Below are 26,680 nucleotides of genomic sequence, written 5' to 3'. Positions count from 1 at the left end.
GAACAAAAAGTGTACATATTAGTACACAATGAACCTAATATAAAAATACAAAATGGAACTCAATGTTTCAAAAGCCAGATAAATTATGGGAGATTAATTACGATTTCACTATATAATGCAACTACTTTGCCGGGTCAATACATGGACAAAAAATGAGAATGGGATGGTTTAGCACCAATCCCAATCAAGTGGACAAATATAGTGATGCAATCTGCACATTCTTTGCATATAATCCTTTTCTTTTGTATCCTTAACTTGAACTGTTCGCCAAAATATCAATTTTTGAGCAATTTAGAAAAGATTTATGCACCCCAGTTTCAGTGAAATTATGTACGCCAGATAATCTGGTAGTCTTGGGTGAGGTGGGGAGGGGAGTGGCCATAGAGCCAGACTGAACGAATCCCTACTATCCCTGAACAACAATGATTTTAGCGTAAGTCCAGTAATGCTAAATCCAGGCCAGTTATTCAGGATAACCACTGGATATGTAAATAATGGTCTTTTTTGTTGTTGCATGTAAATGTATTTAATGTTGATATAATGAATATCTGGCATGCATCTGACCGCCCAACATTCTAGGCACTACTGCCCTACAAGGCTAGGGAAACAGCCTCTAAACTGCACGCGTTACAACCCATGCATTTACCCGCATGCCGTTGCAATGAAAAAGGTGTGTAGCAGTGGGTAGAAGGTGTTGGATTTAATGCCAACACCTTCCCTACTGTTGCACACACTGGAGTTGGAATAGAAAATTAATCTCTTCCAGCGCTTTCCCAACAGCAAGTCGGGGTAAAGTTTGGCGTTGCAATGGCATGCGGGGTAATGGCATGCGTTGTAATGTCACATAACCCAACTACAGCGGTCTGGTTAGCAGTTTAGTGAGATCTTATAGTTCTCTACTACAGCAGTCTGGTTAGCAGTTTATTGAGATCCTTTAGTTCTCAACTACAGCGGTCTGGTTAGCAGTTTAGTGAGATCTAATAGTTTTCAACTACAGTGGTCTGGTTAGCAGTTTAGTGAGATCTTATAGTTCTCAACTACAGTGGTCTCATTAGCAGTTTACTTCGATCTTACAGTTTTCAACTACAGCGGTCTGTTTAGCAGTTTAGTGAGATCCTATAGTTCTCAACTACAGCGGTCTGGTTAGCAGTTTAGTGAGATCTAATAGTTCTCAACTACAGCGTCTGATTAGCAGTTTAGTGAGATCTCAAAAGTTCTCAACTACAGCGGTCTGGTTAGCAGTTTACTTCGATCTTACAGTTTTCAACTACAGCAGTCTGGTTAGCAGTTTAGTGAGATCTTATATTTCTCAACTACAGCGATCTGGTTAGCAGTTTAGTGAGATCTTATAGTTCTCAACTACAGTGGTCTGATTAGCAGTTTAGTGAGATCTCAAAAGTTCTCAACTACAGCGGTCTGGTTAGCAGTTTACTTCGATCTTACAGTTTTCAACTACAGCAGTCTGGTTAGCAGTTTAGTGAGATCTTATATTTCTCAACTACAGCGGTCTGGTTAGCAGTTTAGTGAGATCTTTTAGTTCTCAACTACAGCAGTCTGGTTAGCAGTTTACTTTGATCTTATAGTTCTCAACTACAGCGGTCTGGTTAGCAGTTTAGTGAGATCTTCTAGTTCTAAACTACAGCGATCTGGTTAGCAGTTTAGTGAGATCTAATAGTTCTCAACTACAGCGTCTGATTAGCAGTTTAGTGAGATCTCATAGTTCTCAACTACAGCGGTCTGGTTAGCAGTTTACTTCGATCTTACAGTTTTCAACTACAGCAGTCTGGTTAGCAGTTGAGTGAGATCTTATATTTCTCAACTACAGCGGTCTGGTTAGTAGTTTAGTGAGATCTAATAGTTCTCAACTACAGCGGTCTGATTAGCAGTTTAGTGAGATCTTATAGTTCTCTACTACAGCAGTCTGGTTAGCAGTTTATTGAGATCCTTTAGTTCTCAACTACAGCGGTCTGGTTAGCAGTTTAGTGAGATCTAATAGTTTTCAACTACAGTGGTCTGGTTAGCAGTTTAGTGAGATCTTATAGTTCTCAACTACAGTGGTCTCATTAGCAGTTTACTTCGATCTTACAGTTTTCAACTACAGCGGTCTGTTTAGCAGTTTAGTGAGATCCTATAGTTCTCAACTACAGCAGTCTGGTTATGTAACGCCCTGAACGTCTCAGAATCGTTTAACAGACACGACAATGAGGACGCAACCACTTGTGAAGGGTTAGTTCTTTTAATGAAGGCAAATAAAATACAAAGAACAAACAAAAGTTATAGTCACTGGAATCCTCCAGGCTAAGTACGTTACCAGCCCACAGCACGGATGGTCCTAACCGTCCTCTGCATATACGCCGATCCCGGCGTATGCCAACAGAGGGCAGAAATGAAATGGCCGACAATGCCAATCGGTAGGCTGTGAGGGGCACGAAGAGTGTTGGGGAGAATCGAGGAGTCAGGGAAACACCCAGCCGGGGTCTCTACCTGAAGGGAGCAGCCGCTCAACCTCTTCCTCAGACTGCACCGGGACGCGGAGTCACCTTCTGGTGATGCGTCACCGATACCCCAATCACAAGCAAGAAGACTGAACCGAGAGCAGCCGCTCGATCGATCCTGTGGACTTCCGAGTCTGTAACGCGGCAAACACCTCCTGGTGTGCGTTACAGCTGGCAGTCCCTGTGTCTCTGGTCGGGCTGGGAGTTACGACTCCAACCAGCAAAAGCGCCACTGCGCTTGGACTCAGCCGAGTCAAAAAGCGAAGCTCAATGGTTGACCGGTAGAGCTTCCGGGTCCTTCACAGGTGACGATGGGGCAAGACACGGCCCAGGGAGTAACGACTCGACCTACCTCCGTTCTTGCCTTACTGGAGCACCACTCCGGAACACTGCTCTTCACGAAGCAGGTACGTCGGTGTAAACACAATATCCGACAGCCTTGTACCTCCCGGTTCCTCCCTTTATAGGGCGTGTTTTCCTTGAGTTATGTAACAGCTCTCCTGTTTACATAAGGGCGTGTTTCCCTTGAGTTATGTAACAGCTCTCCTGTTTACATAAGGGCGTGTTTCCCTTGAGTTATGTAACAGCTCTCCTGTTTACATAAGGGCGTGTTTCCCTTGAGTTATGTAACAGCTCTCCTGTTTACATAAGGGCGTGTTTCCCTTGAGTTATGTAACAGCTCTCCTGTTTACATAACCTCTCAACCGCTAAGCATCCTGGGAGATGTAGTCCGTTTTCGCTGGTTACCGTTTTCCTCCCCTCGTATGACAGGAATTCTTGACAGGTTAGCAGTTTAGTGAGATCTAATAGTTCTCAACTACAGCGTCTGATTAGCAGTTTAGTGAGATCTCAAAAGTTCTCAACTACAGCGGTCTGGTTAGCAGTTTACTTCGATCTTACAGTTTTCAACTACAGCAGTCTGGTTAGCAGTTTAGTGAGATCTTATATTTCTCAACTACAGCGATCTGGTTAGCAGTTTAGTGAGATCTTATAGTTCTCAACTACAGTGGTCTGATTAGCAGTTTAGTGAGATCTCAAAAGTTCTCAACTACAGCGGTCTGGTTAGCAGTTTACTTCGATCTTACAGTTTTCAACTACAGCAGTCTGGTTAGCAGTTTAGTGAGATCTTATATTTCTCAACTACAGCGGTCTGGTTAGCAGTTTAGTGAGATCTTTTAGTTCTCAACTACAGCAGTCTGGTTAGCAGTTTACTTTGATCTTGTAGTTCTCAACTACAGCGGTCTGGTTAGCAGTTTAGTGAGATCTTCTAGTTCTAAACTACAGCGATCTGGTTAGCAGTTTAGTGAGATCTTCTCAAGTTTCTGTGTGTGCACAGTCTCTAACTACCCAATTTGATATCTCAAGCCATACTTCAGTTTTGTTTACTAAATTTAGAGATAGGACTTTGCAGTGGGGCAGTGCGTAGCTCTTAATAACCGTGTGCCTCCCAAATTCTTGTGATGTTAAAAAGACGGAAGCAGGCAATTAGACAATATTCTTTATACACTTCAGTGCATAAGTACATTTTACTATTTATGCTTTACCAGGCTGGTCTTTTGTTTTTTCACCTAAAGGCAGCATTGCAAGTCTGAATTTGCAGTATATATTAATATTCATGGAAGTCAATGTCAGTGGTATCGGAAGTGACATCGTCACATCCCTTGACCCCCCCCCCCCCCCCCCCCCCCCAAGGGCATACAATGCTTGACACTTTATCCCACTCCTATCTTCTCAACAGCCCCCTAACTCCTGCGAGGAGCAAGGAAAGGAGAAATTTGTGGAGTGTACAGAAAGTAAACATGTACCTAACAAACCTGTGTACTTTCTGTGCCGACTGCTGCCTTCTTGAGCCCTGAAAAAGGAGTGGCTAGGGTGTACTAGGAGTACCAAATGTGTAGCTAGGAACAGCAGCTACCTCCTGTGGCTACCTCTGTAGGACCTTCATTTATGCATCACAATAATAGACATTTGTAGCGCACAACATTCATCCAAAAGGAGGTCTGTTGGTGCTATTGATAAATAACATATTTGTTTATTGTTACCAACTCAATGGCACTCATTTTATCAAGCTCAGAAGGTTGAATGGCTTAGGGAGCTCACCAGGATTAAAACCTGTGAACATAAGGTCAAACATAAATCCTTCCAATGGATGCATTAGTCATCAGAACCACCAGGTCCAACCTTGTCAAGGTAGGCATTGTGACTTTGTTAATTTGCTATCAAAATTTAGCAAAGGAATAAAGATACTGCTAGTCCACTCATTTTAAACTCCAAGCCAGTCCAAACAGTGGGTGTTTATTCGCTATGTATGCCTTTATAAGTACTGTGTCTGGGCTGGAGGCATTCCATAACTGTGTTAGGTACAGATTGAATGCCACTTTTCACAGGTCATTTCATTGTCAGAGTTGTTTATTTTTTACCCCAGATGTGTTGGTTAGATCCCCAATGTTTTCTCTTGTTCATTAATACATTTGGTTTTAGATTACCTTATGGCTCAGGGTTTAACCTGTTTCTACTGAGAGTGTCACGGTCGGCGTGAATTGTGGACGCCTGAGCTTCCAGCTACCAAAAGATTGATCATGTGTTGCAAGAACTGTATGTCACAACCAAACTATCGCCCCACAGAAACCTTGTGCCCTAAATATAATTTACAATTAGTTTGTTCAGTTGCAGCTTATAATAGAAAATTTACACCCAATGGGACTATATTTTTGTTAACAATCTTTAGCACATGGTATTTCGGTCAGACAATATTTTTGCTAACAATAGTCTGGCCCCCAATCTGCAAGAATACAGAGATTAACCCCCCCATTTTACTAATCCACACTCAGCCTGGTATAATGGGTGTATTACCAATTGCGCTCTGTGCTCTTAATGGACGTGGTTACCATTTTTAAATGGTATTGTATTGTAATTGCATTTATATAGCGCTTACTACCCCTGACGAGGCATCAAAGCGCTTTTTTGGTGAGTAGCACGCTACACCGGAACCCGTAAAGGATAAGGGGTGAATTAGTATAGTGAAAAACAAAAGTAATTTGAGTGGTGGCTATGTTAGTCAGTTATTTGGATTGAGAAGGATAGTGGAGGGATAGAAGAGGGAAAAAGGTTTGCATTTATATAGCGCTTGCGACCCCTGATGAGGTGTTGAAGAGCTTTTTTGGCGAGTAGCGTACTACTCCGGAATCCATAAAGGATTAGTGCTGAATTAGTATAGTGAAATATAAAACTAATTTGAGTGGTGGATGTGTTAGTCTGTTATTAGTATTGAAAAGAATAGTGGAGGGATGTTTTGGAGCAAATAGCAGTAGGAGGCTTGGGATGAGTAAAAGGGAGGTCGAGGGGGAAGAGTCAGAGGGAAGGGTTTACAAAGGCTTGTTTTGGGGATCGGAATAGTAAAAGATATGAGATGATGCAAGGGTTATTTTGGGGATCATAGTAGTGGTGTGGAGTGTGGGACGAATGAGAGTGGAGGTAGAGGATATATTTATAGAGGTATAGGGTGAGAAATGCGGTAGTGCATTGGAAAGAGTAGTAGAAAGAGGTTTGAGATGAGCCAGGGAGTTGAGGTAGAGGATATATTAAGAGGGGTATAGGGTGAGAAATAAGGTAGTGCATTGGATTTGCTGAATTAAAAGAAAAATAATAAATATATAGATCCATAAGTACATAGATGGTATATAGATGCATAAAGGAAGGTAGTATATGTAGATTAAAGATGCATTAAATAAACTCTGGCTTTCAAGTGCTGTTGTACTTCAAATTAATACAGTCCTTATGAGTTTAACTCTGCTTGTGAGGGTCACTGACATCAATAACGAAGCATATCTATACAGATTCACGTTTAATGTCGGCAGCCACGTGACCCAATGCTCCACCTGTTCAGCACCCGCCTAGCAGTCTGATGCCCTGAGGTGCTACCAAGGTGACAAGTCACCTCTTCATAAAACCAAAAATATGCATATAGTTGGTATTATCAGAAGGCACCTAAAGGATGATTTAAAAAGTTGAAAAGCGCAAGTCAATTTTAGGACACTATGCTGTACTTTTACGAGGAATTATGCCCTTATATTATGACCTGTTTATACTAGCCAACAGGAATGTGCGTAGGACCAACTGCTTACCCATTCTTCTCCAGTTCTATTGCCCCACCAGCATCATCCATGTCAGACAGTGGAATTAGAGCTAGTTTTTTTTTTTTTTAGACTGCCGTGGAGAAAGGTATTAGGTGTTCTGTGTTGAATAAAGTAATGAAAAATGTCAAACCCAACTTCTTGTCACCTCAAAACAATCCGTTATGATCACAAGATTTACCTTAAGTCAAGAGCAGCTATTGTCCGAATCTCCATACAGATCATCTGAGATTCTCCCTACAGCTTAGTCGCTGACCATCCAACCGACCCCTAGATAACCTGATCTTTCTCCCATGCCACCATACATGTTTACCATCCATCACACCCAAGACTTCGTACACCTTACTCTCCTCGTCCCAAACCCAACCCCAGATCCCTTGAGCCTGGAACTCGTCATGATCCTCTTTCCTGAGGTACCAACAATTATCAGGATAGGAAATTGACCCAAAACAGATATTCCCTTAAAAGAGAGGCCGAGTCATTCAATCTTGGACCCATTTTAGTGCAAAAGAAATATGGCATTGGGGCCTGAGAATTTGGAACATAAAACCAAGCACTGTATGCAACTGCGATGTCACAGAGAAGCTGGAAACTGTATAAACTACAAGGCCCACAATGCAGTGAGAGAGCAGGAAGCGAGGAAGGAATATTAGCGTCAATACACACACTATGAAGTCAGTAATACTAGTTTGTTGGAGTGTTAAAATATATTTGTTTTGGAACTAAATTGGATCCAATATAAACTATACAAACACATTTCCCATGATTATTCTCATTTAACACATTGGTTTCATTTCGGGACCGATACACACACAAACAAATCAGATGAGAATACTGAAGGATTATTAGGTCCTTTGTTAGAAATGGGATTTCTGGTTGGCTAAGGCTTGTGCCAAAGCCAGGCAGAAACCACCACTCTAGTCAGGGCAAGGAAGTTACATGCCAAAGATAACCCCTGCGCCAAGTCCAACATCCTTTTAACAAACAGAATCATATGCTTTTGGGTTGGACTTACATTTCTTAGCAACTAAAATCATCGCTCCTACAGGGACGATTTGTGGAGAAGTGTCACTGAAGCAGAGTGCTCTTCCGAGAAGGGTAATGAGATACACTTAATTGTAAGGGCGGCCTCAATCGGACATTATGAGACTGTCATTGCAGCAAGGTGCAGGTATTATCGGGCAATGCAGGACGAAATTATGGACCAGGGTTACTAAATTAAGCATCACTGGCAAGAAAATTAGGGGGCATCTCCCAGTATTTGCACATATTTTAATATCACCCTTTCCACCTCCCAGAATAAAATAGTGTGTGTAAAACATGTTCCTTCCAATCAGCAGAAAACATGGCCACAAGCGCACACACACATCTCTTTCCATAAAAGATGGGCCTCTTTTATTCTGTGAATTACATATATGGTTTGAAACTCGCCCTCAGTTTTTGGTCTCTCGGAGGTCCTTTTTCCACCATGAAAGGGCACCTCATACCAGTATGAAACATTTCACAAAAATTGGGATGTTGACATTATCTTAGAAAAAATGCAACCAAATGAATTACCTGAATAAAGCAAACATCAGCATAAAGGAAAAACTTGTTGCGAAATATCTGGCATGGCTGTTTGCCAGATGTACAGGAGATTTGCTAACTTTTGCTCGGAGGTAGAAATAGTGGTGTAGATTTACCAACATTTGGCGCGATGCAGCAAGACAACTTTCTGCGCTGCGGCAAATGGAGAGGGCAGGAATGCGCCATATCTACTACCTTTTGATGCATTAGTGCTCACCCTCTGCGCTGATGCACTTGTGGCTGCCAAGTGTCAACGGCAAGTGTCAACGCGGGCACCCCTGTGCGATGGTGCAAGCGTACTTGTGTTACAGGCAGGATTGTTTTTGTGCAGAAAGGGACACCTTTCCGAACAAAAACAATCCTTGGAGGCATTTTCCTCTTACTATGTGTGCTACAGAATGCAGCGCATGTAGAAAGAGGAAAAAATAAAGAGAAATAAATATAATTCTCCTTATAATGAATGCCTTCCCAGGGAACACCCACCCTCCACTCATGGATGGCCTTCTCAGGGCAGAGTAAACAAGGCAGTAACTTGCGCTACGTGGCATTACTCCAGACTACTAGGCCACGCAGAGCCACGCAACATGACTCTGCATGTCATAGTAAATCTCACTTAAGGGCTTGCGATGCCTTGCGTCACCTTGCTTGATGCAAGAGCAACATAAGCCCTTAATAAATCTAGTCCAATATTTTAGTTACATTTTTCAGTGGTATGCAGTAGGTGGTTGACTGTGTGGCAATTGCAGAAAATCCATATTTAAGCTGTAAAAGCTGAAGCTGCAGAATCAAAACAATTAAAGATGACCAGCCCATACAAGGAAGAATGATTTCACAGTATCAGTGAGTAACTCTGTATTAGTTTTTCTGGCTTTTAAGAAGCTCTGTCTGGGAAAGCTACTGATAGATGGCAGATGCTTTTGCAGCCCCCCTGCCCGAAGAGAGGAATCCCGAGCTCCCTACTATACACGCCACCTAGGTTTGTGGAGTATCCCTCAGGACAGATGACTTGAACATCCCTTTACTCTCTCCTGCCCCCTGCAGGCTCCCGGCTGGAGGAGAATCCCTTCAGTGAGATTGAAATGACCTACGTCAAACAGGGGGAAGAAGCCCTGAAGAAGTCGCTGAAGATTCTGGAAGAGCAGGATGGCTGGAAAACAGAGATCGAGGCGGTAAGACGCGTTTGATGTATTTGGTGTAAATCAAATGCTTGCCATTTTTCAGCCTTTTCCAGGGTAAATTTTGGTTTGATGGCAATAAGTGATTTTCTCTGTTTTCCTATTAGCAAAATGGTGACAAGGTGCTAAGCAAGGTGCTGCCGGATATCGGTAAAGTCTTTAAATTGGAGGTTGTCGTGGACCAGCCGCTGAACAGCTTGTATGGAGAGCTTGTGGACAGAATGGAGCAGATGGGCGACTGGAACCCCAATGTTAAAGAAGTCAAGGTGGAGTAGAACATGGGATCAATTTTAATCTATCTTCTATATAGGATGGAGGGCACAACTATGGAGCAAGATGAGGGGTGGATGGATTCACATATTGGGGCAGGTGTAAACAAAAATTCTCCTGTAATCGCCAGTAGAAATTCAAACTAGGTCAATAGGCAACAGCCAAATAGACCAGCTAAATTTTGAAAGGAATTTGCTGGTAGGTCACACAGTCCAAAGAGCCCGCAAAATGAAAGATTGTAATGGAAATTGTTCACAAATTTGCATCTCGATAAGGGAGACTTAACCTTTAATCCTTATGAAATAGATACAATAGATTGCTTTGAGATTGATAATAAGATGCAGAGTCCATTCACTTTGTGGTGAGTTGGTTAGTGGCAGGTGTTGATTACTAACTCTCATTCTGGTTTTCATTGGTTCACTAAACCCACTGTCACAATTGGCACTTTTTGCTACTTCCGTCAAAGTCTCAGTAGGGTTTAGTAGGATTTATGAAGCAACGATGGCGAAGGCGTGGATTTGATGCAAACGTTTTCAGCTCTCTATGCATTATGAGTACGAGAAATCCACTTTGTGGAGTGCTAGTCACTCCACTTTAGATTCCCTGGAATATCCGCTTCTAGAAATTGATTCCTTGAGATATCATCTTTCCAATAATCTATGGTGTCTGGAGGTATTCCAGAATGCAAGTCACCCTCACAAGCTAAACTGAAAGACAACTGAATACGCTTGGTGTTCTCATTTTTCCGTATCCCACAACTTAGGTTGATTCGCATGTATGCTACAGTTTTCGTTGAGCGCCTTCAACATGCTGTGAGACAGTCACTCTGTACTGTTTCATTGACACTGAAATCTAAAACAAGATGAGGGAACGAATCACCTAACCTATACACGGTCAGTGTCATTTACTGTATGCAGAAATGACAGTTTTAGCAGCACTCCTGAATAATGTAACATGCTTCCGCCATCTTATTTTAAGTCCATGTTTGTTAGTGCTTCTGTGGATTGAACCTAATGGTATCATTGGGGTTGCTGCTCGTCAGCAATCTGTGTTGAAGGAATTTCTACTTTGGTTATACATACTTTTAAAGTGTGTTTTGATGTTTAAATATTAACTTGAAATTGCCCTGTAAGTTAATGGTTAAACGCCATCATCCACCTACATTTCTAAACTTCCATTATACTGAACTGCACATTCGTAGTGGGCAGATTGTTTGGTGATGTAAAGCTGCCTTTCAGGGGTACTGTATTATTGTAAACCTCTTAGTTTTCTGTTAGGTAACTTATAAAAACTTGGGTTTTTTAATGTTTATTTTTTGCCTACTGTTTGCCTTTTGTATTCTTAACTTTGTGTATATTTTAAATTAGTATTGAGATGTGTATAATGCACATTTGTTGTTGCTCAAATGAAAATTAGGATTATAATGTACTGCTCTATTTAACTTTGCACATCCTGCTTGTTGACCTGACTACGTTCTGCATTTAGTCATGGTTTGCAGTTTACTAATGCATACAAATGTATTTAACAAACTACCACTGGCAATAAATAATAGTTCTTGATATGGGGCAATTTGGAGCCAACATGAAGCACTGCACAATTTTCCACCCACGAAATCAAATTCCATCAACAAAAAGGTTTGTTTGTCCAGAATTTACAAATCTTCCACTATCTCTATTTTTTTTACTCCCAAAAATTACATTTGGCGTTCATGCTGAAGGTTCAGTGAGGTCATGGTGCTAGGGTAACACACTCCGATCACAGGCATTAATGCTACCTGCATAGTATGCTGATCTTAAAGCATTCGCACAGCCCCAAAACCAATCCATAAATCAGATAGATTCCTTAGATAGAGTCCATAGCGCTGCCCTCTTTCTTAATTTTGATAGGATGGCATTGTAACCAGGCTCAGGATGTTAGCTTTGGGTTTAAAAAGCTCCTCCAAGGGAACCTCTTTCACTCTTCAGGCTTCCTTTAATGCCTATTTACTTTAAGAGGGAGAGAGAGGCAATTCAATTTAGCATGCCCTCTAATTCCCAAAGTATATCATTCTTATCACAATGATAGTGTGAGTGGGTGCGCTTGATGCAGTTGTAAGTAAACTGTGTCGAGCGCACCCACTAACACTAGGTACAATGGGTGAGGATCCGATGATGAAGCATGCCACTGGTGGTACCTTTCGGCAAGGATCGTTAAAAATATTCTAAGACAATCCTAGGGTCCCTTACATAACCACCCATCAGGGGACTTATAAAGTAGGAGCAACCTCTCATTCCTTGAATGCCCCTCAGTCCTTGCTGCTATGCATAATATAAAGACAATAATTAAAAGGTATGCAGCAGGTATCATGTGACCATCCATTGCATCAGTCTAGGGACTTTCAGAAAACATAATTACCAGCTGCCTGAAGATGCACTTCAGAATAGGGATGCGATTTTAAATACTTGTTTAATAGATACAGCAAAATAAACACACAACACATTAAAATTCAGAAATAAACATATCAATAAGTAATATTCTAGTTGTAGAAGAAAAAGGGTCCAACCAAGAGCCAAAGGAAAAGTGTATTTTTGTATTGTTGTTACTTTAAAAGGGGAGTGAAAATATTTCTCACCCATATCTAGACTACATGGACTGACATTCTGTCTTGAAACATTCAACAGATCCTTCAGAAGATTGGGAAAGACACAATGATCACACATGAGACTGCGGCCGAGACAGCGGGTAACCTCGTGGGACCACGTGACTTTGTAAGCGTGCGTTGCAGTAAAAGACGAGGCTCCACCTGCGTACTGGCAGGCATGTCCACCAGATTTGGTGCAATGCCTGAACAGAAAGGAGTGATAAGGTAAGAATACATGGCTTGCCAAATGTTTCTTTCCCATGAGAGGGTTTCAGCAAACCAAGGTGTGGATGTTGCACACATGTAGTGAGAATCAAGGTGAAGTAGGTGCATCATGAAAGCTAGACTTCGACTTAGACTGGCCTATATGGCAATCAAGAACATTTCCACAGAATAGCGGACAGCTGTAAAAGTGGCACAGACCTGCATGGACAGCACATGTCAATGCATCTGCACGGGCCTTTTATCCCTTCTATGGTGCTAGGTCTTTCAAAATGGATCCCAGTTTCTCACAGGTTATTTTGCGCCTGATATTGAGAAGCTGGCACTAGAGCCTTACTCCCCTCAAATCTTCCTCTATAGACCAGTCCATCTCTGTTCTAAGGGTCTTAAGACAGTACGCAGTGTTTGCACAATAAGAACACAGAGCATAATCTGTATGTCAAATTTGGATTTTATTTCACTTTATTTGAAAACCTTTGACAGACAATAACTGAAGTCTTACAAAACGGAAATTGCCAAACTGAATCGTTATCAGGCACTCTGAAATGATCAGATCTGTAAATGTGCATTAGTTTTCCAGAATTTATGCTACATACCTCAAAATCCCTATAAAATGGACTCGTGAGAGAAAGGAAGCTTTTCATCTGTTGACCCAATCGCATGCTAGATGCATTCCCTGAAATTATAATGATTCAAATTTGGGAGCCATTTTCGTGTCCGATTGTCTTCCTAGATGAAACTTAACAAAAATGTGGTGTCCTAGTCACCCCTGTTACTTTGGATTGAGGCTCATGGGTCTCAAACATGCTCAGTCACTGCTCCCCAGCCTTAGAAAACCCAATGGGCACCTCCCCCCCCCCTCCCTCTCCTGGATCAGATAATACAGATTGAACAGCAACTGGCACCAGTTTGGGCGAAGCCACCCAAACCTTCAACTCATGGTGGCCATTTTGAGATCTTGACCAATTATACATCAGAGGGTCCCTGTAAAATCAAAATCAAGGGGAGAAAAAGCAGGGAAACACAATCAAATAAACAACAACATACCTCTTCAAATTATATTCACAGCAAAACTGTCTCACAAAAAAGATAACACTTTTCTATGACATTATTTTGTTTTATTTTCAAAAATATTTATCTTTTTCAATTAATTAATATCCATAACTTGTCAATAAATACATTTGACTATACTCATCATCCAAAAGAGAGAAGTCTCAAACATCGACGAAGCTGTACACTTAATCAAGGTACATGACTCAACAGCTAAGAATAAATAACATAACATACACAGAAAAGAAAACAATCCAGAATCAAAAAACAAAAACAATTTTGTCTTTGATGTATATTATTGTTATGTATTGTCTTTGTTACAATTGTTTTTGTTTTTTGATTCTGTATTTTTTTCTTTTCTGTGTCTGTTATGTTATTTATTCTTAGCTGTTGAGTCATGTACCTTGATTAAGTGTACAGCTTCGTCGATGTTTGAGACTTCTCTCTTTTGGATGAAGAGTATAGTCATATGTATTTATTGACAAGTTATGGATATTAATTAATTGAAAAAGATAAATATTTTTGAAAATAAAACAAAATAATGTTATAGAAAAGTGTTATCTTTTTTGTGAGACAGTTTTGCTGTGAATATAATTTGAAGGGGTATGTTGTTGTTTATTTCATTTTGAGATCTTGCACATAGGTTTCCTCTTCATAACAGCCATTTTGAGGCTATGCGCCTGTGCTCACTGTTGAGTGGCCATCCATGTTGATTGGGTTTACACTGTCAAGCTTCTTTTTGAAGACAGGTTCCTGTATTCTCTACATTGCGGTTACAAGGGACTGCTGCTGCATTTACTGATTGGTGGATAGTGTGTTTTCTTTTCTGTGTGTTGTCATTTACGAGGGTTTCTAATGGCACCTCAAAAACAAAGTTAAATGAATTGTTGTGGAAAGTGTTAACTTTGGTGGAAATGTTTAGAATGTGCTTGCAATGATTGGAATAAGCAGCAGAGCTTTTAGGGAAAGAAAAGATACACATGGTACTATGATGAACAGTAAGGACTGATTTTAAACTCTCACAGAGGTGGCAACCCTAGCATGCACAAGCTTGCAGTATGGAGTGATATGTCCGTCTGTCCTTTTAAACCTCTTGCAGAGCTGAGAATGGCCCTACCTGCATGGTACTTCACCCCTCTGCCGGAGATCCTACTCAAACCAAGCTGACCTGGCTTCTCAGCATCGACCTGAAGGTGAGCTTGGAATCTCCCAGGCAAGAGTGGTACTTAGATCAAGGTTGTGATATTTTGTAGGATTCTCGGATTATGCAGTTCTGGCTCCATCACTCCCAGAATTTGAGTACATATTGTTGTTGTCTAGATAAGAACAAACAGAACCCATACATAGCTGATACCTGTATTATAGAGGCCAGTAGTACGCATTTGTTCCAGTTACAACCAATCTCCCATAGGAGCAGGCAGGTTTGATACCTTGACCTTTAATCCTCCAGGACCCAGAGGCACCAAACATAAAGGGCCTCATTTATGAAAGAGTTGCAATGCTGTGGTAAAATACTGATGCAACACTTTTCACTACGCCCTCCTTACAACTCCATGGATGTGCCGTATTTACTGTACGGTGCTCCATGTCACAAGGATTGACAAATGCGTCAGGAATCCTGACGTATCTGTCAGCGCAAAACTCACGTATTGTTGGGTTGTGTTGTAAGCATGATGCAACTCCAGCAATGTAAGGGGGAGGCCTATATATATTGCACTTATCCTTACGCCTGCTATGTGGCAGACGTAAGGTTTTGATGAGGTGGCGTCCTATAATTTGCGCAGTAAAATCTGCGCCATTTGTACGACGCTTTCCTGTAGGGGAACACCCACCCTGCATACATTATATGTGACGCAGGTATAATGTGGCTCAGGGGTTTACAAAGTGACGCATCTGCCTAGATGCGTCACTTTGTAAATATGGCACAATGTGGTGCATTGTTTATGCCACCGCTAATTCACGAAAAGTGATGCTACGGCAGCGCAAAAGTGTTCCAAGGGGATCATAAATAAGCCCCAAACATAGAATAGATAGCATGCGCGCTGGTTGACCGAGGTTTAGGGACACATTGCTTGAAGAGAAGTCGTTATTAATCTAGTTACAGGGCTGGGGCTCACAAAGTAGAGTGTTTCAGCAAAACAAATTTCTAGCTATATATGCGAGTCCCCACCATGCTGGTGCCGCCAAAGGCTTTTTTAAAGAAGGTCATGTTCAGCAAGTGGTACAACTACTGCAGAATAAACAAGTCACAATTTTTATCAGTTGTTGGCCAACTGGTCTTAATAATTATATGCATTTTTGGCACAAAATGCTTCCCAACCTGGAAGACACATCCAACATTTAATGTAAGTAGTATGTAGACAGTGGTTCATTTGAGTGTTAGGATGTTCTCCTAACATGGACATTTATTGGACCCTGAAGAGGCAAGGGAGCTGGCCATGTACTGAAGGAACTATAACCTTGCACACTCTAATGCTCAATTCTAAAGGTACTTACCATGAATACTTTTGATTTTCTTCCCAAAGGGATGGCTACCCAAGTCAATCATCAACCAAGTCCTATCACAAACCCAGATAGACTTCGCCAAGCACCTTCGCAAGCGGATGACCACAAGCAGCACCAGCAACATTGCACTCAACATCTGCTGAAAGGAACCTATCGGTGTTTGGACATTGCTTTGAAGACACCATGTTTCGCAAATTACCACAAAGCATTTTCCGCGCACCCTCACATTCAGGAAGAAACAATGAATATTGTCTCCTTATTCCATCATCTGAGTGATGTTAATTGATCATAGTGAGCTGTGAGGAGGAAGTGGGGCAAGAAAAATATTTAACAAGAACAAAGTTTACATCATTCAGTATTTAAGTGTTCTAAAACAGGGCCAAAGTCTCCTAAACTAGTGAATTGTTGACTTACAAAGATAAAGTAGTCAGATGATCAAATCTTTCCAAGGAAACCTGAGAGGAGGTCTGTGTATGGAGATGCATATTTGAGGAGAGGCAATGCCAAAACGATTCCAGTGGTTGTGACCATGCTGTTGGTACTGTTGTTGGTTTCCGTGTTGTGCTGTATGCCATATGTTTAACTGTATGGCTCAATCGCTGATGTGCTGCGGCTCCTTCCTGAATGATGGTGTGCTGAGCATATCTGTAATGTCCCTTCTTTACTAATTTTGTTAGGTCTTTTCTTGCTGTTCTCTGTCTGTTAGCATTGTCACTATGTGCTTAGTTTGCACTCTCTCTCTGTAATTTGTTTAGCTACTCAGCCGTTTAGCCTGATGGGCTGTTCTTATATACTTAACTTGGGAGGGCCTCAATTGCTGTGCTCAAAATCACTGCATGGTTCCTTATGTGCTTAGTACTTTCACACATTTCCTTCTGTGCTCATGTTGTTAGAATTGTCCTTCATATCCTCAGCTTGCTGACTCTGGTCTTGATATGGCTAGCCTTTTTACACTCTTCCTTAAATGCTTTGCTTGTTGGCATTGCGTTGGAGGTTCCTAGTCTGTTATTCACTCCTGGTGTGAGGGGCCTCTTGGCACCTTCTCACATTCCTCACCTGATGGCACTGTTCTAGATTTGCTTAACTGGTTTCACTGACTTTTGCATACTTAGGGCCCGATTTAGAGTTTGGTGGATAGAGGGTACACCATCAAAATAGTGAAGGACATTACATCCGCCACCCAGAGGCACGTCCGCCCATCAAATTTAGAGTTGTCGGGCGGCCCTGCGAACAACTTTGAAAAATGACAGGAACCGCTGACCCAGTGGTTCTTGTCAACGAATGAAAAGATTAATGGGCGGTGCCGTCAGGCATGATGACTGGCAATCAACTTTTCAAATGTTTTTTGTTTTTCGAAAACTATTTCCCGAAGTGGGAGTTTGAGTTAGAGAAACAATAAAGTCATTATCCCCAATCCCTGTGAGGTTTCTTGCAGGGTGTGGGGTTCATTATTTTTTTTCCTGTACCCTACTGTCGGGAGGAGACTGACAGGAAAAAAAACCTTAACACGGGCCACACTAAATTGGCTGATGCCATAAAGTCCTTCCTTCAAAAGCCCCTACTCCTTCAGGCTGTTGGAGGAAGGTTCCATCGAATGCGTTCCCTGATGCGTTTAGTCTTTGGCACGGTTGTTGATGTGCTTAGGTTTTTGGCACCGTTTATGTGCTTTCTTTGTTGGGTCTCGGTGTGCTGTGCTTTATCCTAAGGCACTGCTCCTTGTGTGCTTAGCCCATTTGTACAATTAAAATGTGTTACATCTGAAGGCACTTCTCCTTAGGTGTTTAGCACTTTGGCACTGTTATGTGCATCATCTGTTAGTATTGTCTCTACATGATAAGGGAGTTTGCTGTCCTCCTGCTGTCCTTAGTCTCTGGTATAGTTTTGACGTGTTTGATCTACTCTATCTGCCCCTTGGATGCTTTATATGTTGACATTGTCCCACAGGTTCCCGGTCAGCTGGTACTGTTCCTGATATGGTGGTATGCGGGCACTCACTGTCTTATGTGTTTTGCTTGTTGGCAGGTTTTCGGATTAGCTTCACTGACCCTTAAGTGCTTAGTTTGCTGCTTTGCTTATTGATTCTACCCAGGATATTCCTAACCTGTTGGTTCTATTCCTGGTTTATGGACCTCTTGGCACTCTTTCATCTACTTTGCCTGTTGAATGTGTTCCAGATTTAACTAACAAGTTTCACTGACTCCTACGTGCTTAGCGTGATAGCTCTGTACTGGTATGTTCGACCCTTTGGCATGGTCTCTTCTCAACCATGGATTTAAAATATGTCAAATCAGTTCTCATGGCTTTCTAGAAATCCTAATTTTGCATCAATTTTGCAACTCAGTAAAACTCTCGGTACACAGACCCCCTCCTTTTGTCACAAAGCCGTATCCATTTACTCCAGTGGCGCACCTGAAGAAGGCCCTTTATATAAGAAGGCCCTTTTTGACCTGGAGCAACAATTACAATGCTTGCTGCTGAAGTCCATTGCTTAGGTAACGTATACACCAGTCTGTGTCTAAATCAATACAGGATACAGTCACTCTGATCATGCCTTCACTTGCACTGAAAGCAGTTTTTGTGGTTGTTTGTCATATTGGATATTCTTTCAATTAGCATCAATACAGCAATCTTGACCATCACACCAGAGAAAACTTTCAAAGTTCACATCTAAAGTAACTGACGTACAATATTTGTCTCTGCAAATATACATGGTGCACAAAAAGTGCTTCAGTAAGGGAATCAATAATTGGCAACTGTAGTCAACATACAATGTTGTGCTCTAAAAGCAGTAGGATATATCCTTTATGACCTACTTCAGGGATTGTAGTATCCCTAGTACCCCCATTCAACTGGTCTCATGAGCTACTTTATATGTGAAATACGGAATATTGTGCTGTATGTAGACAAAGCACCTGATTAGACCTCTGACGTAGACATTTTCACATCCTATGATGGATAAAGATTTTTAGATGTAGCGATCTATCCCCGTGTATTAGACTGAGTGTAGTGAGTTAGTGTGGTCCAAAGCATGACGTCAAATAATTCGTATTTGCTTTTTAAAGCCCAAAGGAGCCTGTCAAAGCAACGGGTGCTCTTTTAAGGATCCACTGACCTGTAAACCAGGCACAATTCTTTTGAAAAGAGCTTGTTAGAGTTGGGGCCAACATATTGTAAAATGCTTGAATTAATATGCTTATTTTATTTTATTATTTTATTTATAAGCGGACCTCCTGTTTGCCACAAAGCATTCAGACAGTGTGGCGCCATCTTAGGATAGTGACAACTAGTAGGAGTGAGGGTTCTCATTCTTCTAGTTTGCAGAGATGGCACCAAAGGCGGGTGGCAATGCATGGGCTGGGTCCCAATTTTGCACTGCAGTGCCTTCAGCCTCATTCAATTTATTTATGAAAGATCTCTGTGCCACTCGAATAGCAGCTCTGTACATTCCGTCAATAAAAAATGTCCTAAGATTAGAGAACGTAGCTATTTATTAAGTATTTATTGTGCAGAGCAGATACGGTGTACTGTAAATATCATGTGTACGTTATCTATGTATGTTATATAAAATAGAAAGAATGAAATCAAGGCATAAAATATGGGGCATATCTTTGTTAAGTTGAAGATGCTTTGATGTCATCTGAGCTTCAGCAAATACATGTCCTCAAGTGCACGCTCACCTTCTGTTGATAGGCCATGCGGCATGAGCGTGCTCCAGAAGAAGCATATAGGTAGTTCCAATCTTTGTGCTGAACAGTTGCTCTGTTTCAGATCAGGTGCTAGCACATTAAGGCCATAAAAACACTTTTTTTCATAGCTCATGTTAATTCATATTATCATGTATAAAAGTGCAGAGGAAGGATTTGTGTCATTAAAGAAAATATCTAGAAGCTTTATATAAGAATAAGAGCTTTGTAAGGTTACAAGCCAAGAGACAACTTTAGTAGCAAGGCTTGAACACTAGATTTGACCAATGCAAGTGAAAGCTGAACAGATCACGGACTTCTGAGGCCGGATTCATCAAGGTCTTGCATTCCCTTGCATCATGCAATGTGACGCAAGGGTAACTCAAACCCTTAGATGAGATTTACTATGCCACGCGGATCCACCATTCATGGCTCTGTGTGGCATAGTAAATCAGGAGTAACGCATGGCAGCGAAAGTCACTTCTTTGCATTATTCTGCCTTAGGAAGGCATTCTATGGGTGGAGCATGGGTGTTCCAACGTATCCACCCATTGTTTTTGACATTCCCTGATTTACTAACACCAGTAAACCTGGGAATGCATCAAAATGGTACGCCTTCCCAGGGGAAGTGTAATGAGCAGAAATATATTAGTTTCTCCTGGTTTCTTTCTACTTGGGCTGCATTTTACAGGACACATAGAAAGAGCAAAAAGCCTCAGAGGATTGATTTTGTGCAGGAAAATATATTATGGCAATACAAATCACTAAAAGCTTCCTTGCTGTAGGTTGCTCCATAGGGGGGCTGTGGTGTAGAATGATTTTGAGCTCTTCACTCTGATGAAACAAAAAACATTCCCTTCACTAACCAACATAGCTAACCCATACAGCAATAGCTAATAGGGAAATGCCTAATTGTATAACAATGTAATTTTTTTTAAAAAGCAAATTACTTCAGTTATACTACAATCACAGCAGCATATATGAAAACATACTTTTGCTAGCACAGCTGAGCCACATACAGCAAATAATTTCACAAATGCACTTAGCAATAGCTTATGAACTTTTAGCACATGCACAGAATGTCATTGGATCTAAAAACAATGCAATTTATTGTCTTTGAGAAGTAAAATTTCATGTGTCCTCGGCTAGAGGATTTCCTCATTGACTCCTTGTGAGACCCTCGCATTGTCTCAACAAGTAAAGCCATCCTTGATCAACTGATCACACAGAGACTGGCAGAAGACCAGAACACCAGTTTCCTTATGGTCTGCACTCACAAACACTGCAACCTTCATGTGCCCTGGACTCTCTCCTCATCAGGATTGCAAGACTTAGACTGGTGAGAAGGAGAATTGGGCTCGTACTTTACTTTCTGTTCCGCGACCCAAACTCTAATCCCACCTTTAGCACGTGACCAAAAATAAAGTGACTATGGCCAAATCCACTATCTCCTTGTACCTCAATTTCTAAATAAGTGTTAGGTTAAAAAACAATTTTGTGCTTTTCCAAATGCAGTTTCCTGCCCTCTATCCACCATCTCCTATACCCTGCTCTATGTACTGCACTCATTTTGGAGAAGCTTCTACTGCAATAAACTTCTTTTGTAGAGAGGTCTCCTGCTCATTGGTGCTAGCATTTGCCTATGTCCAATAAGCCCTCTCTTGCTCTCCTACTAGTTTTGCGATAGACATGCTAAACATGCAAAAAGTAAAAAAATAAAAATTTAAAAAAATAGCAATGGATTACTGAGGTAGAATAAAGAATGATTGTATCCAGAAATCGTCATTTCAGTTTTCAGAATCAGCAATCATCTCTTGTTATTTTGGCGTACATGTCTACAAACGTGGCCAGAATTCTCTTTTGCGATGTGAAATCACCTCAATTAGTATGCATGGAGGTTAGCATGAAAAGATGGGAAGATGTATCCACAGAGTTCAATACCAAGACTCCTCATGGTGTACCGCTCTTCTGGGCTTTACCCACCGTTATAGAGATGCACCTTGTGCCTTCCACTCCATGCTCCTTTGCTATTACCTATTGCTCTGCAAATTCAGCAATCCTGGCTGTCCACTCTGCTGAAAGGCTGCCCCCAAACGGAGGCCGTACTTTCAGAAGAAATACTTGCGGGGTTTAATCCAAAGCCACTGACCTCTCAAAACGTATTCTAAAATATTCTTGTGCCCACTGAACCTACTCTTTTGGAAGTCATGCAAAGATGGATAGGGTGTACTGGGTTGGCACCCAATCACCCTGCTCTTTGTTTATGACACTATCAACTGGAGGGGGGCTTTGAGTTACCCATTCATGTAGTGGCCTGTTTCTGATTACAATCCGCTGTCCCACACCACAAATCACCTACAGAAACGGGGGAAATTGGTACGGTTTGTAACAGGTATCTGGATTACAGTCCATTCAGAAAATAATGTTATCATCTTCCTCTTACTATTACTATTACTCATAAATTTGTTAAGCATTGTGCGCAAGCTATCTGGAGTGGGGCTTGCAGACATATCCTCCTAGAAGTACAGACATGTGTACTGTCGTGCCTCTCAATTTGTCATGATTATATGCAGTGTAAAATATTGCAAGGGAGCAAACCACTGTATGTGATATGAAAAGTAGGTAACTTGAAGGGGAAGATCAAAAAGTATGAGCTTTTTTCTCACTATGTTTGAAAATTTTAAATGGAACATAAGTGAGGGTCCTTGAACATCTAAGGGAATTTGGGGAGTGGTGGTATGTATAATCAAAAAAGAATTCAGAAAAAATGACATTTATAGTTATAATTCTCTCTCAAGTTACACTATTTAAAACTCCAAACTGTTTAAAAAAAAGCATATTTTGCGTAAAGGGCATGAGGAAAAGGCTGTTTTTTTTTTTAGAGGCACTTATGAAGTGGCTGGAGAAGCTTCAGACATCCTTCTAGCCATAGCATTGTACTACACATACATCCCTTCATTGCTTCCATTTCGAAGACTATTGGGGACACACACACCCACACCCACAAACACACACACACACACAGACAGACATACAGACAGACAGACAGACAGACACACACACAGACACACACACACACACACACACACACACACACACCCCCCCCCCCCCAATATGGCAGCCACCTCTTCTCTTTGATTAGATTTCATGTTTCCCGTATAGCTTGATGGGCTCATTGATTAACAAAACATGAATCTTGTGATTAATTGCCAAACTGCAGGACCTACTGCGACTAAGTGAATTTCCATTGTGTATTGATTTGCTCCATCAATAAAATGATTCTCCTATGCTTCAAGTGTGTGTTGTGCTTTATCCTAATGAAATCCACACAGATAATACAAGGACGAGCCGAGTCATTGGTTGAGTTGCATGTAGTTAAATTAGAGAGGCGAGAATTAAACCAAAGCTTTAAATTGCAATGCGAGCAAATCTTTCAGAATACCGAATTAAACCTCTTTTGGCTCTCTTGAATCTTTTTCTACTATACTCCTAATTAAAGGAACTCTGATGAAAGTCCGGATGCTCCATATCTCCATCAATGGTCGACCATCTCTAAAACTGATCTGGAGAAGTACATTACGTTGCACTTCCACTAATGTTGGATACATCCTGGATAACATATGTTGAACGCATGCCATGTCCTTAGACAGAAAGGCCAGCAGCCACACAACCACAGTTCGTTGGATCAACAAGATTAGTGAATCCGAGTGCAAGGATCATTTATTGAATCCACTGGATGAGCACAGCTCAACTGGGGTATACAAATGCCACAGAACAAAGTGAGTTTCTCAGCAGAAGGTATGGGTTGTATCTCCTTCCCATAGGTACTACACTATCATCTTGGATAAAGATATAAATGGGACTTGCATCGCATTGACAGAGGAGAATTACTAAGGTGCTGTCATCTCTATTGCCATCTAATGTGCGAAGCAGCCAGTCACACAGAGTTGCCACCTCTATTGACAATGGTCCCCAAAAGCCTCCCTCCTACACGCAGTGCCGCTAAAATGAATGAGACCATCCTGACTTGCTAAGGGAGAGATGGTGTCAAGTTTATCAACACACCAAATGGATCAATAACAAGGTGGTCCAGACAGCCAGCAGCAGATTTTATCAAAAGTCAGGGAACAGCAACCCTGAATGTCAAAAACACTTGTGAGATTCATACATAAATGCCAATGTTTTCCAATTTTGCATTTCTTTTTTTTTTGTTTAATAATTTTTATTAAGTTTTCAGATAAAGAAGAAAAGAAAAACAGTATCAAGCAAATGAACACGTTGTGAACAAAATACAACAATTAATGTATAAGAAGAAAACATGGGTAAATAATTTAGGAGAAAAGAGAAAAGAAAAGAAAGAAGGAGAGATACAAAATATAAAAGGAATATAGAAAAGAGAAAGGATGAAAAATAAGATAAAAGCTAAGATGCAGGTGCATATGTAGAAAGATATGAAGTAAAGGGTAACCATAATAGGCCAGATTACATTTTCTGGGATAAGGAAAGAGAAGAGACATTAGCAATTCTGTGTTTATCACAAATATAGCTCCACCAAGTTACCAATGATAATTTAGAGTTATCTTTCCAGCAGGACAAATTCACTTTAAATGCTAAAGCAATAAAAAGATCAAACAACAAAGAAATAGTAGAAGAAACATCTAATGTAGGTGAGGCTGAACCTAGAAACACATTTTGCATTGATAATGGAATATTACATTGAAATATTTTCATACATTTAGACCAAATAGAGTGGCAAAACTTCAATACATTCAAACATTCATATAATTGATGAATTAAAGTCCCAGTGGACGTCGAACAGGACTGACAAAGGGAAGAGGAAGTAGGGGAAAACTTGGAAATACATGCAGGAGGAATAACAGCTCTACTGTAAATGAAGTATAGGGATTGAGTAATGCGGGCTGCAATGGAAGTTTTGAATAACTTGAACCAAAATTTATCCCAGGAAGAAATTGAAAGCGATAAAGATAAGTCCACTTCCCCGAGTAATTCAGTATGAGAGTTAGAATGTTCAGTAACAGGCAATAACAACATCTTATACATAGAAGCAGCATTAGGTTTATGGTCCTGGGAAATACTATATATCGGTGTGGGAGGAGTAAGTGAGGGAGAAGGTAATGGAAAGTCATTAACTGTTAGATATGACTGCAAAGCAGTTGATAGTAAAAGGTACTTGTGAAGAAATGAGTTAGGCAAATTATACTGCAATTGGGAAAAGGGAATAACAGAATTATGAAGGCTCAACTGATGAATAAATATAATTCCCTTCTCCTTCCAATGTTTATAGTACAATGATTTATGTCTATATTTAATAAGTTTATTATACCAAACAGTAGAGGACAAAAAATCATTGGTATGGATCGAGACCATCTGACAAAATATTATATAATAATTGTTGGGAATGTTTCAGAATGGGATTATCTGATAGGACAGTACAATTAGACATATATATGATGGCTCGAAAAGAAAAATCTTTTAATAGGGAACGTTCAAAAACAATCCAGTGAGGGAAAGGGTTATCAGCAAAGTCATAAGTTAAGGCAAAAAACTGACGAATTAAAAATGCTGAGTAATATAATTTAAAGTCAGGAAAACGCACATCAACTTCTGTTTTCGGACGCTTGAGTTTCACAAGGGCAATACGGGGATGTTTATTATTCCATAAAAACTTAATACAAATAGAGTTAATTTGTGAAAAATATGAAACAGGAATCCGAAAAGGTAACATGGATAACGTATAAAGGACATGGGGAACAATCATCATTTTAATAGTATCCTGTCTACCACACCATGACAAATGAAGGGGGAACCAAGAAAGAAATAATGATTGTAATTTGGTAATGAGTGCATTAAACGCATAACTAATTGTGGTAGACAGGGTAGAGGAAAACCAAATACCAAGATATTTTATTTTTGTGGGACACCAGGTAAAGTTAGTATCATTAAACATATATTGATAGCAGAGGAAGTTCAAGGGTAGAACCTCTGTTTTTGAGAAGTTCAATTTATATCCAGAGATACTGGAATACAACTGAACTTCATATAAAAAAGGAGGGAGAGAGGCAAAAGGGTTGGACGTATATACCAGAATATCATCAGCGTACGCTGACATTTTGGTTTCTATGGAGTTATGTGTAATCCAGAAATAAGTGTATTAACACTAATGCGCTCAAGGAAGGGTTCTAAACATAAATCAAATAACAAAGGTGAAAGAGGACAACCCTGACAGGTACCCCTATATAAAGGGAAATATTTAGAAAAGTGGTTGTTCACAAAAATACTGGCACGAGGAAAAGAATATAACATTTTAACATAAGAAATAAAATTCGGTCCAAAGCCATACCATTGAAGAGTTTTAAAAACATGAATTGCCAGTTAATCCGGTCAAAAGCCTTCTCGGCATCCAAGGACAATGCTGCAAGGAGAGACTTGTATTTTTTCCCAAAGGAGATGACAATAGCAAACATACAAGCATTGTCCGCCGCCAATCTGCCCTTAACAAAACCAGCTTGATCAGTTTTGACCAATAGTGGGATAATATTCTCAAGTCGAGAGGTGAGGATTTTAGCAAATATCTTACAGTCATAATTAATTAATGAAATGGGGCAATAATTTTTACAAAGGGTGTGATCTTTATCGGGTTTAGGAATAAGGACAATCAAAGCCTCCATAAAGGAACCAGATGCCTTAGAGTCGTCAAGGGAAGGGTTAAAAAGAGCAAGGAGTTTAGGGGCAAAAATAGAAGCAAAAGTAGAAAATAATTCGGCAGAGAGACCATCAGGATCAGGTACTTTCGATTTTTTTAAGGATTTAATGGCGTCCGTTATCTCTTGAAGAGTGATCTCTGTTTCTAATACCTCAAATTCATCAGACCACACAAAAGGCAACAAGCACTCACTTTTGTGTGGGCAATGTTGGACTCTTTGTAGAGACCACAGTATGA

At 40.6% G+C, this 26,680-nt stretch overlaps 1 protein-coding gene across 1 annotated transcript in view; it reads left to right on the top strand.

Moving 5' to 3' along the window:
- STAR (steroidogenic acute regulatory protein) overlaps positions 1 to 23,014 on the top strand; it is a 33,330-nt gene extending 10,316 nt beyond the window's left edge. The window contains exons 3-7 of the mRNA XM_085634973.1: positions 9,236 to 9,363; positions 9,477 to 9,635; positions 12,300 to 12,484; positions 14,631 to 14,724; positions 16,057 to 23,014. Of these exons, the coding sequence (XP_085491099.1) occupies positions 9,236 to 9,363; positions 9,477 to 9,635; positions 12,300 to 12,484; positions 14,631 to 14,724; positions 16,057 to 16,179 (689 nt within the window). The 3' untranslated portion in view covers positions 16,180 to 23,014. The remainder of the gene's footprint in view (positions 1 to 9,235; positions 9,364 to 9,476; positions 9,636 to 12,299; positions 12,485 to 14,630; positions 14,725 to 16,056) is intronic.
- Positions 23,015 to 26,680: the final 3,666 nt, after the last annotated feature.

Source organism: Triturus cristatus, chromosome 11 (assembly GCF_964204655.1).
Source record: "Triturus cristatus chromosome 11, aTriCri1.1, whole genome shotgun sequence".
NCBI classification, from domain to species: Eukaryota; Metazoa; Chordata; class Amphibia; order Caudata; family Salamandridae; genus Triturus; species Triturus cristatus.
This window is presented reverse-complemented; position numbering and strand designations above follow the sequence as displayed.